Source organism: Pezoporus occidentalis, unplaced genomic scaffold, assembly GCF_034315485.1.
Source record: "Pezoporus occidentalis ecotype Australia unplaced genomic scaffold, CSIRO_AGI_Poc_V1 ctg210, whole genome shotgun sequence".
Lineage (NCBI taxonomy): Eukaryota > Metazoa > Chordata > Aves > Psittaciformes > Psittacidae > Pezoporus > Pezoporus occidentalis.
The window spans coordinates 932,963-949,616 of NW_026913965.1; the positions used below are offsets into that span (position 1 = coordinate 932,963).

At 37.0% G+C, this 16,654-nt stretch overlaps 1 protein-coding gene across 3 annotated transcripts in view; it reads left to right on the top strand.

The window, feature by feature from the left end:
- Positions 1 to 16,654, top strand: part of PLCE1 (phospholipase C epsilon 1) — a 150,434-nt gene that overhangs the window by 125,780 nt on the left and 8,000 nt on the right. For 2 of the 3 annotated variants that reach the window (XM_062619465.1, XM_062619467.1), the window contains 13 exons: positions 892 to 1,130; positions 2,298 to 2,359; positions 2,502 to 2,667; positions 4,485 to 4,592; positions 5,036 to 5,152; positions 5,233 to 5,391; positions 6,416 to 6,539; positions 8,416 to 8,457; positions 9,221 to 9,345; positions 10,062 to 10,179; positions 13,661 to 13,792; positions 14,952 to 15,242; positions 16,285 to 16,448. In XM_062619465.1, coding sequence (XP_062475449.1) covers positions 892 to 1,130; positions 2,298 to 2,359; positions 2,502 to 2,667; positions 4,485 to 4,592; positions 5,036 to 5,152; positions 5,233 to 5,391; positions 6,416 to 6,539; positions 8,416 to 8,457; positions 9,221 to 9,345; positions 10,062 to 10,179; positions 13,661 to 13,792; positions 14,952 to 15,242; positions 16,285 to 16,448 — 1,847 coding nt within the window. The remainder of the gene's footprint in view (positions 1 to 891; positions 1,131 to 2,297; positions 2,360 to 2,501; positions 2,668 to 4,484; positions 4,593 to 5,035; positions 5,153 to 5,232; positions 5,392 to 6,415; positions 6,540 to 8,415; positions 8,458 to 9,220; positions 9,346 to 10,061; positions 10,180 to 13,660; positions 13,793 to 14,951; positions 15,243 to 16,284; positions 16,449 to 16,654) is intronic. The other variant, XM_062619466.1, reaches the window with a different exon arrangement.

Below are 16,654 nucleotides of genomic sequence, written 5' to 3' on the forward strand. Positions count from 1 at the left end.
ATTGCTGAGCTTCAGTTACTGGCCTTAAGAAAAAGTGTCTCAGTCTCATAAACTATCACTTACAAGTTTACATAGAGAATTTCAGCCCTACCTCCACTAATACCTAGTTAGCAGGACATAAGATATGTTCTTTGTTCAGAAATTAAGGGAAAAGCATTCCTGCTCTATATTAGCCAGTTACATCTGTAACTAGTATAGCAGAGGCACAAAACTTGTTCCTGGGCCCAACACAAGGATCTGTATCTGATTGCAGGTGCTCTAGCTTTGAAAGGGCTGAAACACTGAGCAAAAGTAGGAAGAAGGAATGAGGTGGCTGCACCCTGTGCCTCATTTGGTTTGTTTTTTCCTAGTACATCAGCTTTATGTGGAACAAGGAGGAAGGAAACTTCTGTCCCATCTTACATTCCCCTGTTACCGTAATCTAAGTCTGGAGCTTTGTGCATATTTAAAGAAAACAGCCTTTCTGCTTAGCAACCTGCGGGGAGGGTACAGTAAAGTTAACGTATGGGAATGGAAGAAGATACACAGTGACAGCACAGGAAGGGTATGAGGTTGTACACAGTGAAGGAAAGGCTTTGAGGCTGTACATGGTGTAGAGAGGAAGCAGAGGGGTCCTGGGTGACAGTGTGTGAGAGGCTGTGAATACATGTTAAAAGTTCTAGAATTTTACTTATAGTAATTGAGCATTTATAATCCTCTCCCAGTGTTGTCATACTGCTTCATGCTCTTTCTTCTGTTAGTGAATAGAAACAAGATGGATTTGTTCTAATTCACTATACCAGTGCTAAAATATTCAGTCAGATATTCAAGTGTATGTCACAGTATGTTCTGTACAGTAGATATAATACACATAATTATATAGCTTTTATTTCCTTATTTTTTTCTTTTAAGATTTGTTGACTAGGAATGTTTCAGACCTTGGTTTGTTCATTAAAAGCAGGCAGCAACTATCAGATAACCAGAGGCAAATATCTGATGCTATTGCTGCTGCCAGTATTGTAACCAACGGTACTGGAGTTGAAAGCACATCACTGGGAATATTTGGAGTGGGAATCCAGCAGCTAAACGACTTCCTAGTTAACTGCCAAGGAGAGCACTGCACCTATGATGAAATCCTCAGTATTATCCAGGTCTGTAGACTAATATCTTGCAATTCCTTTTACTTGAACTCTTGTTACTTCTGTTTTCAACACTAACATTGTTTGACTTGTAGCCAGAATAGCATATCTGTGTGGATATTTCCTTTCATGCTGATAGTGTTGCAACAGTTTACTTGAATTTAAAATTTAATACTATCTTAATTCTGGGCTATAAAATTGAAAAGATGCCCATGAATATGTCCATAAAAAGAAAAAAAATAATGTAAATAAACTGTTTTATTGGTTATGTGTGTTTTATCCAGAAAGGGATGTCACCACTTGGCAAAAGCATTCATGACAGTGAGTTAGAATCATAGAATCATAAAATAGTTAGGGTTGGAAAGGACCTTAACATCATCTAGTTCCACCCCCCCTGCCATGGGCAGGGACACCTTGCACTAAACCATGCCACCCAAGGCTTTGTCCAACCTGGCCTTGTGTTGTTTTCTTCTTGTGTCCTTGTGACTACCTTTGGTAGAGTTTGACCGTAATTTGTAACTAAAAAACCCACCATTTCCACTGATTTTTATTTTATTATAAAAAATTTTCCAGAGGAAATGTTTTATTTGCTTATGTACAATGGCTGAAGTGATTAGAAAGTATGTAGAAAGTCTTGAATTCTTCCAAATATGCATAATTAGTACACTCCAAAGTTAACCCCCCACTTAGCAGTTAACAAAGTCTAAACCCCATATATTTCAGGTACCAACATATCATATAAAATTGCTAACTTTAAAAGACAGAAAATCTAAAGAAACCTTAAGTTAGCATGACCACAAGTCTCCTTATTTCGAGATGGTGGTATGTTGTGTTTAAGCAGAATATATAGGAGAAGGATGCCTGATTATAGATCCTTTTTAATTTCAGTTTAGGTGCTGACTCTGCTTTGAAAAGGAGGTTGGATTAGATTATCTCCCAACATCCTTTCCAACCCAAATGATTCTATGATTTACAATTATGAGTTTAAGATGCTTGTTTAGTGATTTGCAGAACAGGCATGCATATACTGCATGCACCTAGTTACTTTACACACAAAAAGAGACAGTGTTTACATACTAACTGGTTAGGTTGGTGAGCAGACTACACTATAAAAATATGAAAAATACCTATTTTTTATAATTTTTATTATATATCTCTTAAATTTCTTCCTTTTTATAGAAATTTGAACCCAGTGTGAACATGTGCCAGCAGGGGCTGCTATCTTTTGAAGGATTTGCAAGGTAATTACTTATGTGTTAATTTTTATATATATATGCATGTATAAATACACATATAAAGATGACCTGAGTGTATTGATGTTTGCATGACAGTCACAAAATACTCAGCACAATATAAAATTTCCTCACATCATCTCATCTCTAGATTTTTGATGGATAAAGATAACTTTGCCTCCAAAAACGATGAGTCACAAGAGAATGCTGAGGACTTGCACTATCCACTGTCGTATTACTACATAGAGTCTTCACACAACACTTACCTTACTGGCCATCAGCTTAAAGGGGAGTCCTCGGTAGAGCTCTACAGCCAGGTATGCAGGATTAGATCACTGTGTAGTTTTCAACATGAACTTGTTTATTTAACTGGCAAGTCACAGAAACGTAACCTTTTTGCTTTGAAAATCTGAATGTCCTAAACCCCTGCTCACAGAACATTGGAAAACATGATGTGTGGGAAAGCTGCCTGTAAGCACAGTTGTGCTCAAATGCCTTTTCTTAGGCAAAAAATGGGTTTAGTTTGAGATTCATAGCATTTAGACACCAGTCGGTCTGACCCAACCTACTAAAATTAGACTTTCCCACAGGAAAGACTGATCTAATATTTTAGTTCATTCAGATGTCAAAACCACTACTTAAATACTGTACATTGCTCTGCAAAGACAAATTTCAAATGGAGCTGTAACTTCTAAAAACATTTCTTCTAGGAATATTCTTCAATTTTTTTATACCGTATGCCTGATTGGTGGTCACCAGCAAAAGAGCAATTTTTCCCTAGGGCTTTTGGTTCTGTGTTTGTTTGTGTATGTGTGTGTGTGTATATATTTGTGTGTCTGTGTATTTACCAAATGCTAGAGAAAGCATCAAACTTCCTTTGAGTAGTGTTTTCATTACTATAAATGTTAATGACTCACCATTGAGAAGAGCTTATCTGGTGTTCCATGTGCTGCTTTGCCTGGAGGTACAAGACATGGGGGTGAGGCTGTGTTAGGAAAGCCTGAATAACATGACTGCACAGAATAATACAATTGCAAAGAAGGTTCCTGTAGTAACACTGCACAGAATGATGTATTGTGTTGATAATAGATGGGAACCTCCCCTGGCTCCAAAACTTGCACAATGCAGTAAAGTTTCTTCCTGTCCCTCAAGTAGCTGTCATTGGAAGAGAAGGGGCTCTTTATTCTGGCTCAGTGTGTCTGGCTGTCACGGAAGTGGTGGTGCACCAACTATGGACACAACTGTCTAAAATAAAATTATTCAGGTTTTGAATTATTTTTTCATTTGCTCATGAATGTTTTTGCTGGAAATGGTTTTGATTGTAGAGATCTTTCTTTTCATTAAAATATTTAATTGTAATCCAGATAACTTTTTCAATGCTAGGCATTCTAAATATTGATAACAATAATAAGCTGGGCTTAATAAGCTGCCAACAGATGGGTTAGCTTATCTTTCCCTTCATCCTTCATCTTGGCTTTCTTCAGTGGTCTTCTAGCAAGTAGGGCTTTATAAACTAAATAAATGAATAAATAAAAATGGGTGGATGGATGTGTAGGTAAGTGTCAATTAGCTTAATATCATTAAACAAGATGGCTGCCACATTCTAAGTATCCTCATGGAAGTTGTTTGTAAGACATTATTTTCAGACCACTTTCTACTTAAAAAACTAACAAAACCAACAAAAAGAACTGGCAAACAAACAGAAGATGCTGTGCCCATAAGTTATCCTAGTAGAAACCTGGAAGAAATTGCCTTGTTGCTTTATGGCTGCTTTTGCGGGTAGAAATATGGAAAAGTTTCTCTCCCTCAGAAAATTAAGCTATACATTAAGAACCAATCACTTTCTGCAAACAGATTCCCTGTGTCCTGTAAGATACCATGAATTTCAAAGCTTTATGGTACTTCTCCTAAGAACATAAATGCTTTCTTAATTTTCCCACTCTTTCTCAACCTAGCGAATGCAGTTAGCTGGGTTCTCAACCTTCTATGGGCTATGTTTACTCCACAGAGGTTACTCTTCCCAACACTTTCACTAAATCATTCAGCTTTCATTTAGCTCTACAATGTCTGCCTTCTACTTTGAGGGCATGAGACTGTGGCTTATACATGCTTACACTCTTCAATTGCATTGTAGGTTCTTTTACAAGGCTGCAGAAGTGTAGAATTAGACTGCTGGGATGGTGATGATGGGATGCCTATCATTTATCATGGGCACACTCTTACTACCAAGATCTCTTTTAAGGTATGCTGGTAATTGCACATTGAAACAAAAAAAAAAAAAATCAGAAGAAAATCAGTAGCTTTTTCTCTAATGAAGGAAAAAAGTAGCCTATTGGAAAAGTACAAATCCTAATGGGCTAAATCCTAATAGGATATGAACAGCAGACTATGTAGACAAGAACTTCTTCATTTTAAACTTTATGCTTTTCAAATTAGTTTTTGTAGCATAAGTACTGTAATTTTGTCTTTTTGTTATCAGCATAACTAACGTAAGTAGCTGTTACCAGTTTTGTTGTAACAAGATGCTAGGTTGATCTGCAGAGCTTGTTTTGAAAGCAGATTGTGGATTCTTTCTTCTTAGAGGAGAAAAGGGATGCCTTCCTTTCTCTCCCTTCAAGTAACTGTAAGTTAACTGAATGCTGCAAAGTAATCACGTGTTCTTTCAATGACCTTTCTTTTCCGCAGGAGGTAGTAGAAGCTATTGATCGCAATGCATTTATCACCTCTGACATGCCAATTATTATATCAATAGAAAACCACTGTTCCTTGCCTCAGCAACGCAAGATGGCTGAAATTTTCAAGGTAGGCCAGGAACTGTAAATTATTCTAAGAACATGCCTTGGGATTTTCCATAATATAATAACATGTTCTCAATGTTTCAGAATGTATTTGGAGATAAGCTGGTAGGCAAGTTTTTATTTGAGAGTGACTTTTCTGATGATCCCATGCTTCCATCACCTGGCCAACTGAAAAGAAAAATCCTGCTGAAGAATAAGAAGCTGAAAGCCCATCAAACACCAGTGGATATATTGAAACAAAAGGTAAAGCGCTTCCTGAACGGCAGGCAATGAGACCTAGCTTTAGTTAGAAATAGTTCATTTGTGTTTGAAGCTTTTGTCATTCCGATATGTACAGCAGAATAATCTAATGCATACTCATGCTCAGAAGACTCACTTGCAACACTTGGAAGTGGATTGCAATACTCTCAAATAAGTAGACAAGACATATAGTCAAGTATAGACACAGCATAAAAAAAAATTAGTGAATTTTAGTTTTATAATACTTCATAGTATTATGATTAGCACCACATGTCCTATGTGATAAACATAAATGAAGTATTACTCTGAGGCTATAACATTTTCTATTCATGTTTTTTGAACAATAGTAATATGCATTGAGCATGTGTGTATATATAGAGCATGCAGTAATTTTTAGTAGAATTCTGCTTTTCTCTTTTTTTATATTCAAGCCAGGCAAATACTCTTTCTTACTCCCTTTTCGAGGGGACTCTGCTATTCAAGTTGTGCTTATATTTAAATGAGAATTTTTCTCGTTTCAAAAAATTAGGGTTGCGTCTCTGATAGCTTCCTCTTAACCATGTCTGTGGTTAGGCAGCAGTTAGATTGAATCCTTAAAAACTAATGGCCTTTACCCAAAACGTAAACATAATTGAATTAGAATTGAATTCTTGTATCAGAATAAGTAAATCACATTGATTGTACCAGTATATGGACATTCTCTGTCTTTTAAAAAAGTTTTAAACGGTTTCTGAGACAGCATTCCTCAGGCTGGAAAAAGGCAGTCTTGCTCTAAATGCTGTGCAAAGTGGACATTTTCCCATAATTAATTGTGTTTCATATCTTATTGAGTGGTTTTCCACCAATAAAAGTTTTCTTTATATTCAAACCCTTAAAATGGTATTTTACTTAGTTCTTAGTAGTCTTAATAATTTCTCCTTATATTTATTCAGTACTTTCATATAAATAAGATGCAGGCAGCAATGTAAACTCTTCTGCTTCTTAAAAATACTTACCAAGAATGTAATAAGTGGTTCTGTTGCTGTAGGCTCACCAGCTGGCACATATGCAAGCACAGGCTAGCAATGGTGCTAGCAACCCAACACCTACCAATGAGGAGGAAGAAGATGAAGAGGATGAATACGACTATGACTATGAATCTCTCTCTGATGGTAACAGTATATATTTGCTTATTTATTACAGTGCTGTTGTTAGTAATAAGGCATGTAAATATTCTAGTTCAGGAATGATGTAAGTAAGTTGATCTTACCGTTTGAGAGGAATATGTGCTAAATGTTCTTAGTGCAATAGTCTATAATACTGTGAAAATAATTTGACTGTGTAGAGGACTTGAGTGTGACTTTAATTCCAACCATGAGATGTTTTAACTATGCAGTGTATGAAAAACTGTAGTTTTTATAAATTATATTTTATATTATTTATATTATTAAAAAATTATTGTGTTCATAATCTACCTTCAGCTTTATTGTCTTTTATGAGGAATCCAGACACCTGAAAGCCAAAGTTCACAACAGGCTTAGCCCTTGCATCTGTGTGACTGCCATTACATTGACCTAAGATGCAGATTCTCCAAACTTCTCCTTGGTTACTATCTAATCTCAGAGATCCCTGAAGAACTTACTTTAGTTACACTTTCAGCATCAGCTGTTCACTTCATGTGTAAAGGCAGAGAAGCCACTGGCTTATCCGTGGCTTGCTCAATAAAGAGGGCTTTATTAAAGCTTTAGCTGCTCAGTGAAAAAACTGCAAGGCATGCCTCACTGACTTGTAAGTTCATGTGGTGTCCATGCTTCACCTACCCCAGCTTTCAGGAACTGGCAGAGGATAAATCCACCTTTATGAACAATTTATAGATTGGCTATAATGATTGGCATGCCAGAGGTGAGAAAAAGTGCTGCACTTAATAACTTCCACTACTTCATTAGCTCTCCAGTTCAGTCAGTCACGTTTGATTGAGCTACAGGTGAAGGACAGAATGCACCACACTGAGGCACCTGAGCTGAAGTCATGCCTATTTTTTTCCTTTTGCTGCGTCTGGTAGGTTTTGGCAGAGCAAATAGCTGGAGTCAGGAACATTTAATCCTCTCAAGTTCTGATAAAGGACATTTGTCAAATAAATGCTTCATCCTTGTTAAACTCCATAAATGGGCCACAAAACTGACCAAGGGGAAGTGGCCATGACCAGTGGCTGGATGCTGTCTTTATACAGCATCTCGCATTGCCTCTGTCAGAAAGAGAATGCTGAGTTAGAGTGACCATTGGTCTGACACAGCTGGGCATGTTCTGCTAGGCAAACAGTAAAGTACTGTGCTCATTAAAACTTTTAAGCCTAATGGATACTGTGTTCAGATAAGATATAATTTTTCAGTATGCCCAGTGGCACAGGACTTCTTTCCAGTTGGTCTTTTATTTAAATTACTTGCATCGGTATTTAATGATTTTAAAAAAATTAACATGCAGTTCAGGACCTGGCACTGCTTGTGGGATAGCAGTATAATGTATGCTAATATGAAAATTGGTGAGTTTGGTGCCTGCACTGCCCTCAGTTGCATTTTGCGAGGAAGTTGGCCTAACTGGCTACTTGAGAGTACTCCTTGTGTGGGACAGGGTGGAGATAGTGTGTGTACATTGCTGTGGAAAACTCAGATCTTTGATTACAGACTTGCTAGGAAAATACTGCGAGCTAACTGCAGTAAGTCATGTTTGAGTTAGGAGGAAGTTTGAGAAATCTGAAGCTAGCAAGAAACATTCACACCTTCCAATATATGAAGAAATCTGTGGCATGTTTTACTGCTTTATAACAATGATTATTCTCTGAGATCTTTAATTATGCTCATATTTTAGCAAAACTAATCTATATAATGGTCTGTAAACTTTCTAGAAGATTTTCAGTTTTATTTTCCTTACTGATGCATTAGTATTGTGTAAGGCTAATAGTTTTACAACTGACACTTAATTTTCATTTCTCTGGCTGTAAATCTTAATTTCCTTTACTCTTATTCCCTCTCTGACTCTGTTTCCCTGTAGCTGATGTCCTTAATGCTTCTCCTGCTCCTAACAGCCAGGAAGGTAAAGGCCATTTGGTTGAGCTTTTTTAACTGCATGACATCAGCACTGCATTTCCAGCCTGCTGTTAAATGTGACAGTGTGAAAATACGGTTTCTACTTCATATTAAAAATGCAATCAGCAATCAGATATTTTTGTATGGCACTGTTAACTGATCAGAAACTGTTAGAAGGCTGCATGTATGACATTGGTTATGCATAAAAACAGTTTGGTCAAAGCATCAGGAATATCAGGAATGAAATAAAACCATTCCTTTTGTGACAGTTACAATATTTTGGTCTAGAAAGACCAAATTAGTAGGTGCATGATTCTCTGATAAATATGTAGCTTTGAAGCAGAATTTCTATAGATATAAAAAATATTTATTCATGGTGAATGTAAGGAGAGGAAAGCCAAAACTTGCTGTCCGAAGACATGTATGTGCTTGATATTTTTAATCATGTTTGGACTTGAGGAATTCTTTGCTATTCAGGAATATCAGTTGTTGACAGATGGCAAGCTTAATTCATTTAGTGATTTTGTTTTAAAGATCTCATGAGCACAAAAGGATGGGCTTTAAAAGAAGTGCAAAATATTAACCAAAGCTGAGCATTAAATTTTTAAAGTAGAAAGTTACTATTAAAATGCTTTGACCAGTAAATGCATAATTTTGGCATCTGGTTATTCAATTAAGATTCACAGCATTGTCCACAAATATTAATTCAAATTTAATTTCCAGTTTAAATTGTTTGGCTTTATGTTTATTAAAATACCATTAATTTTTAGATAACATTCTTGAAGACCGACCTGAGAATAAATTATCAAGTGATAAACTGCAGTTTGAATATAATGAAGAGACTGCCAAAAGAATAAAGAAGGCTGATTGTGCTACTTACAATAATAAAGGAAAGGTAGTTCTGCTTTTTACCCCTTTCTTCTCAGCCACGCTTTGATATATAACCAACTTCAACAGGATTTGAACAGTTTAGGTAACTGAGACATCAGATGGTAAATGTGTTTTACTGAAGACAAATAGTAGAAAGCATGGAAACACACCAGGAAAAATAGATTAAATAGAACAAACACTCAACATACTGTTCAGGAAAAGTCCTCAGAGGTTATTGAATGTACAGATTGTTTGGCTGAAAATTTTACCTGTCATTGCTCTCAATGAACAAATTCATTGAAGCAAGATCCAGACGTTTATTTTAGGTATCTAATTTCAATTAATGTCAATGGAACTGAAGATTTCATCTACGTCTTCAGCATCTTTGTGTATTGAAATAACATTAAAACACTATTGATATCAGATAGCCATGTTACCGTTTATTAAATCACCTGACAACTGAACAATTCCATTGCTGTGTAGTAAATTGCAGTTTCTCCTGAACGCAGATGGGTTTTGTCTTTAATATTTGTAGAACTGACTCTTATTAAGGGCTTTGCACACTACCATGGTATCAGTAACAGGTATTGATGCACAAAACCTGACCAGGGAGATGTGTTAGGTGAAGACAGCAAACCGTGTAGGAAGAATCGAGAGATTTTGAAGCCATAAGTAAGATATGCAAGAGTACTTACACATTCAATAATTTTATTATTCCATGTTCTTGGAATTGTTACATAGGTTTATGACATGGAGCTGGGAGAAGAATTCTACCTTCCCCAAAATAAGAAGGAAAGCAGACAGATAGCGCCAGAGCTGTCAGATCTTGTCATTTACTGTCAAGCTGTAAAGTTCCCTGGTAAGTACACTGCCTTGTTTTATTGCTTTAAACTTTCAAATTCTTGGAAACATTATGTTTATGTTTTGAATTAGTTATTACAAGCATTTTCAAATTGAAGTAGTCGAGGAGCTTTTTTCTTGATGATTTAGTAGGCTACATAATAATAGCTTCTGGCTGAGAAGCGGTATTCATAAATTATGTGAAGACATATTGTTTGTCATATTAAAATGTTTACGAGAGTGAAATTTGCCAGTCTTCACAATGTAGACAACTGTTTCATTGCCAAATGCCAGATAACAGAAAGCTTTATCTTAAGAGTTCCAAGTTTCCATGTAAGGACTACGAATTAGGAAGGAAAATATTCTTAAAACCTTGCAGGAACTGCTTGTCACCTGTCTTTAAGTGACCTCAGTTCAGTGTGTCTCACCTTTGCCTACAGTGCATCTTTTCTTATCCTCAGTGGATAGGAAGGGAGGTATTTGCAGGGGTAAAGGAGCCTTTCCATGAGATAGGTGGGAACAGCTTATTGCACACTCACACTCTTTATGGAAAAGGTTAAGGAAATAGGAGGATCTTCCTTTGTACAGTAGGAAGAATAATGTTTGCAGAGGAAAAGGAGAGGGAGTAACTGAAGAGGTCACTGATACTTACTTGTTCAGTGTTGAAACATGAGGTTGAGTATGTTTTGGCTCATACTGTGTACATAAATAATTTTAAATTGAGAATTTATTGTTTATTGATGTGTTTAATGTTTTGAGTGAAAAATCTGCTTTTTAATGGAATGGTTCTCTGTGGAAAAGCTAGCAATTCTGCCAAACCATGATCTTATACAAATAGAACTATAATCAGATTAGAGAAGCTAACCAAACATAAAATAGTGTCAAATAGGCAAGATAAACATGCTGAAAAATGGGGACACATTCTTTTATAATCTTCTATAACATTAAGAATTGTAGGTATCACTTGTAAAAATAATAACTTCTAAAAATTAAAATCTGATACTCTTTTTAATGAAATCTGCAATGAGATCTTTCAAATAAAATATTTTCTTTTGAAGGATGATATTCAAGATTAAACAGAGGTAGTGTAGGTAATTCCAGGCATTTTGACACACAAAGTAGTGTGTCTTAGATGTTCTTAGAAAAAATTAAAGTATTTCAGGTTTTTAATCTAATTTCAGTTATAAAACAAATACCTGCTTTCTTTATTGGATTTCTTCCTCTTGCTTTAAAGGGGACATGAAATTTGGTTAAGAAAACAGGTTTACTTTCACAGAACACATGAAACTATAGAAATTAGTTTTCCAACAAATTTTGACTCCTTTGAGAGAAGTTCTGCCTTCTCTGCAAGATAGTAGACTTCCACTGGCACCATGCTACTGACTGAGTTCCTCTGCTCAGATGGAGAGCACGGATACTGTTCCTTAATATGAGAAAAGGGTAGTTGGTCCAAGACTTTGTGGCTCTGTTGACCAGATTCCTAACCAACTCAGGCAATGCAAGCGTCTTGGAAACAGGGAGGGCAGAATTCATGTCAGTGTCTGACCACAAACTAACTGGCTTTTGATCTAAAACAGGTGGTGAGTGGGTGCCAATTACAAATTAACCTGCTACTTTATCATGATTAGATGAGAAGGGCAAGGGAATTTGCCATCCTCTGGATTTATCTGACAGTGGTAAAGCAGTGTGGTTATATCTAACACAAGAGGTGGGCACTAAATTCTGTAGCTTGAAGGATATAGCATAGGGGTTGTAGGGAAGTACTAAGCACATGTCAGTATGGTCCTACATTGACCAGACAGTTGGATCAGATGGCTTCTAGATCCTTGCCAACCTCCATGATTTTGTGAATTTATGATTCTATGTATAGGTGATGCTATATTATGGAGTCAAGTTAAAATTGGAGTGAAAAATGGGGCTTGCCTTTAGGAGGTGTGTCACATGTAAAGCATGGCCCTGGGAAAGACTGAAAGAAAACTCCCAGCTGCAGCTTTCCCTGTGGTCATCATGCTGGCTGCAGTTAACACTGCTGTTTTGTGTTGCACTCTCTGGTGATTTATGAGGTTTGTCTGTTTCCTCAGTGACTGTCTCCACAACAGGCTTTTGAAACCTGGATCTTGCTTGCCAAATCCATTTGATCCATTGAAAACTGGGATTAAATAGTGCTGGAAGCACACAGTGCATAACTCATTCTTCTAGTCAGTTCATATTCCTTGATCTCAGCCTCTACCATCTTCTGTGGTTTATGTGTATGCTTTGGCCCAAAGAGACAGTATGTCTCCAATACTGAAAACATTATGTATATCCTAAATTTTACTAAACCAAGTAGTTCTATTGAAACTATTAGCATAATTTTACTAAGTGCACTTAGACATGCTGTAAAGATTGAGAGCTGAAAATTTACAGCTGTGGACAGGTTTCAGTAGAAGGGAGTCCAGTGTATCCTTTGTGATCTACATTTGTAGTTGCAATATTAGTATTAAATCCAGAACTGTCTTTAGACAGGTGTGAACAGACGTGAATTCAGGAGAGTCGTTTTTGCACAGTTAGGCAAATAGCAGTGTACATGCTTTGCTATATTTTATATCACAAGTACATCTTAGGTCTCTGAGAGCATCCCACACCTCACTGCTGTGGGTGTCAGAATAACTATTGTGTGTTTTGACTTACTTACTTTTAATTTTGGTTTTCTGTGTGCTCTCTCCAGACAGAAACTGACCTTAAGGGGTATTAAGTGTTTTCACTTCACTGGAATTTAGGTCATTACTTTTATGATTATTTTGCTAGAATGCATATGTTTGAGTAATTGCTATTCTAGAGCTTTTCAGCTCCACTTCTAATACATATTGGCCATTAAACGCTTAATGGATTTTGCACACCTACCATATTTCCCGTTGTTGAAATACATATTCTAAACAGAAGATAACTCTGAAAACATTTTGAAGTTAAACTGTTTAACCAACAGCATTTGAGCTTTTTCCTTTGCATTAGGTCTTTAAATCATATTCTTGCACATATTTAATTATGTAGGTATCCAAGATGAATTCTGTGATATTCACTACTGTGCAGATTTATTGCTTCTGTAGAAAGGATCTTTTTTTTTTTTATTGTTCTAAGGATGAAAACATTGAGACTGTTACTGCATTTTTTTTAGTATTAGTTAGGACCATTTGGTAATTTGAGACAGAGCCACAGCCTTCCTCAAGCCAAAAAGTAAAATGAGAAAAGTTATATCACAGAGATATAACTGTGTATTGTATTGCCTCATGTAAGTTTTTATATAGATTGTATATATAAACATACATAATATGTGCATATATAAAGACATGTCTGTATGTAAAGATGTTAACATTGAATTATGGAGAAAAATATGCTGCTTGCCCTGTGTACTGTATGACAGGCATATTCATGCCTTCAAAAATAATGTAAAATATGATGGAAATTGTCATGCCCTCTTGGTCATGTTTTTTGGCTCATTTATTTTACATTTATGGGAACAGGCTTGTCAACTCTAAACCCATCTGGCTCTAGCAGAGGAAAAGAAAGAAAGAGCAGGAAGTCCATTTTTGGCAACAATCCTGGCAGGCTGAGCCCTGGGGAGTCAGCTACCCTTGCCAAAGCATCTGGAAAAGGTAAAAGTTAGCATCTCCTTTCACCAGTCACGTGGAATGACTGTAATCCAACATATGTACCAGACCAAGTTGTTAAAGATCAAATACTTTACAGCGTGTAAGATATTGAACTTTGAATGTTTTTTTTTTTGTTAGTGCAGCAGGCATTACAGTAACAGTATTGTAACTGAAGTGTTGAGTGTAGAATGTTAAAATAGGATTACTTGGTCAGGAATATGACTACCTTAATTCATAAATGATTCAAAACTAGCATATAATTTAAGTAATGTATTTTCAAGTTAGTATTTTAAAAGATGTGAGTGAATACTTTCAAAGTACAAATGGAAGGCAGAACTGTTGGGCTGGATCCAGAAAAGCATTTTTAGTGTCTGAAGTAGGACTTAGTTGCCTAAAATTCAGCCAAGTCCAAACATGTAATTGTGCAAACTCCTGTGTTCTGCAATGGAGATATTTAGACTCTGCAGGTAATTCAGACTGTGAACTTGGAAATTGTACTTCTGTGTATGAACAGATGTAAAGAAATACAAAGAAAGTACAGACAAGGTTCTGGAGCACGAATGAGATCTAGACCCCCTGCCTTTCAAGAGAATGCCATAAACAGAAAGTTAGAGTTGTACCCTTTCTTGTACTCATTTTCTGGCTCAAGGAGCATTGTATTTCTTTCAGCTCAAGGGCATAGCTGAAGCAGGTAGTTAGATTCCCTTCTAGAGGCCAGTGTCATAAAAATGAAGAGGTCTAGTGTCTAATTGTAAAGAACATAAGAATTTTGTTGGCTTTGTCCCCTAGTTCTTACAGCCTCTGTAGACTGCCTGTTGGGAGACTTAGCAGCTGGATTTCAATCTTGCCTGCCTTCCTCATGTAAAATGTGTAAATGGGAAGAATGGAATTTTATACCTTTATTTCATTCAGGCAAATGCCAATTAAGTATTTATTTATGAATATGGTTGTTAGCACATCTAATCATGATATCATTTCAGTGCTTTAACATTACAGTTTCTTACTGTATAAGAAGGAATGTGGCTCACTGAGTACCGTCATTTTCCAGGATCAACTTTTCCTACTATAACCAAAACACGCACACATCCTTCACCCCAAAACATTGAATTTCTGGAGTCTCTGGATCTGCAGCTGTAACTTGAGGGTACTGTTTATTTCCTAGGCCCCTTTGATGTGATGCGGCAGACCTGGGAAGATCCTTGCTCTCCTTACAACTCTCCAGCTTCTCTCAGTGCTATCATAAGGACGCCCAAGTGCTATCATATCTCCTCCCTGAACGAGAACGCTGCTAAGCGGCTGTGCAGGCGGTACTCTCAGAAGCTGATCCAGCACACCACATGCCAGCTCCTGAGGACCTACCCTGCTGCCACACGCATCGACTCCTCAAATCCCCATCCACTGATCTTCTGGCTCCACGGCGTGCAGCTCGTGGCTCTTAACTACCAAACAGACGGTATGGGTGCAAAACCACACAGTTTTATATCTTTTAAATGTGAAATAAGTCCTTAAAATGTGAATTTGGTTTTCCCTGCTATTACAAGAAGAGTCCAGGGAGACCTTACTGCAGCTTTTCAGATCATGAAAGTGGAGAGGCTTCAGTGGAACCTGTTGCAAAAGGACAAGGGGTGATGATTTTAAACTAGAAGAGGGAAGATTCAGGCTGGATGTGAGGAGGAAATTTTTTACAGTGATCATGATAAAATACTGGCACAGGTTGCCCAGATTGGTGGTGGATGCGCTGTCCCTGGAGACATTCAAGGCCAGACTGGATGTGGTTCTGAGCAACCTGATCTAGTTGAAGATGTTGCTGCTCATTGCAGAGGGGTTGGACAGATGACCTTTGAAGGTCCCTTCCAACCCAAACTATCCTATGATTCTGTGACAATCTGGTCCTTGAAAGTAATCATCCCAGAGTTCAGGAGCTTTATGCCAATGCAGCAGATCTCCTGGTAGCACAGAAGTTCCTGGACAGCAACACCTTCCATTTTTATTACTATTTTATAGCTGAAGGCTCCTTTTTACCCCCAGTTCAAGCAGCTGTTTTCTCTTTTGAATAACTTCAAGTATAAAAAGCCACTAAACTGCTTTTTACTTAGAAGTGCCACCTAAGATGCTGGTTTAATGTTGATCAAAACATTTTTTGACCGTTTCCTAACCTGTCTTGTGGTCCTGTACCTTTTTGATGGGGGGTCCATTAAGTCATCCACAAAGCTACAGAGTCGATGCTTGTGCATTCTGCAGTTCAGGGCAAATACCTAGAAACCAAATATCTATGTGTAGGCGAGCCCTACAATTGGATAAAGGCAATGGAAAGGCATAGAAGATAATGAACTGTTACTATAGTGTTGTATAATTAAGTATTGGGATAGATTGGATACATAAATTGCAGTTATTTCTGAAAACCAAGAATGAACTGGTAGTTATGACAGGCGTCATGTCTTCACTGTTAGTTTTTCCATTGCTCCTTGTCAGTTTTGGCTGTCTTGCTTTCACAGATCTTCCTCTGCAACTGAATGCAGCAATGTTTGAGGCTAATGGTGGCTGTGGATATGTTTTGAAACCTTCTGTTCTGTGGGACAAAAACTGTTCGATGTACCAGCAGTTTTGTCCTTTAGAAAGAGATCTTGATAATAAGGAACCAGCTATATATTCTTTAACAGTAAGTACATTAAAAGGGAATTTCATGCAGCCAAACAGGTAGAAGTAGACAACATTTAACTACAGTCTTTAACCAGCATTACAGTTATGTGTCTGTATGAAAAGATTGAGCCTTTAATTGTTACTTGTGCTTCTGAAGATCAGCATAGCTAGCAAAAATTGGAGGGGGAAGGAGGAAAGAATTGTCGTTATTTTATTTGCTGGTTT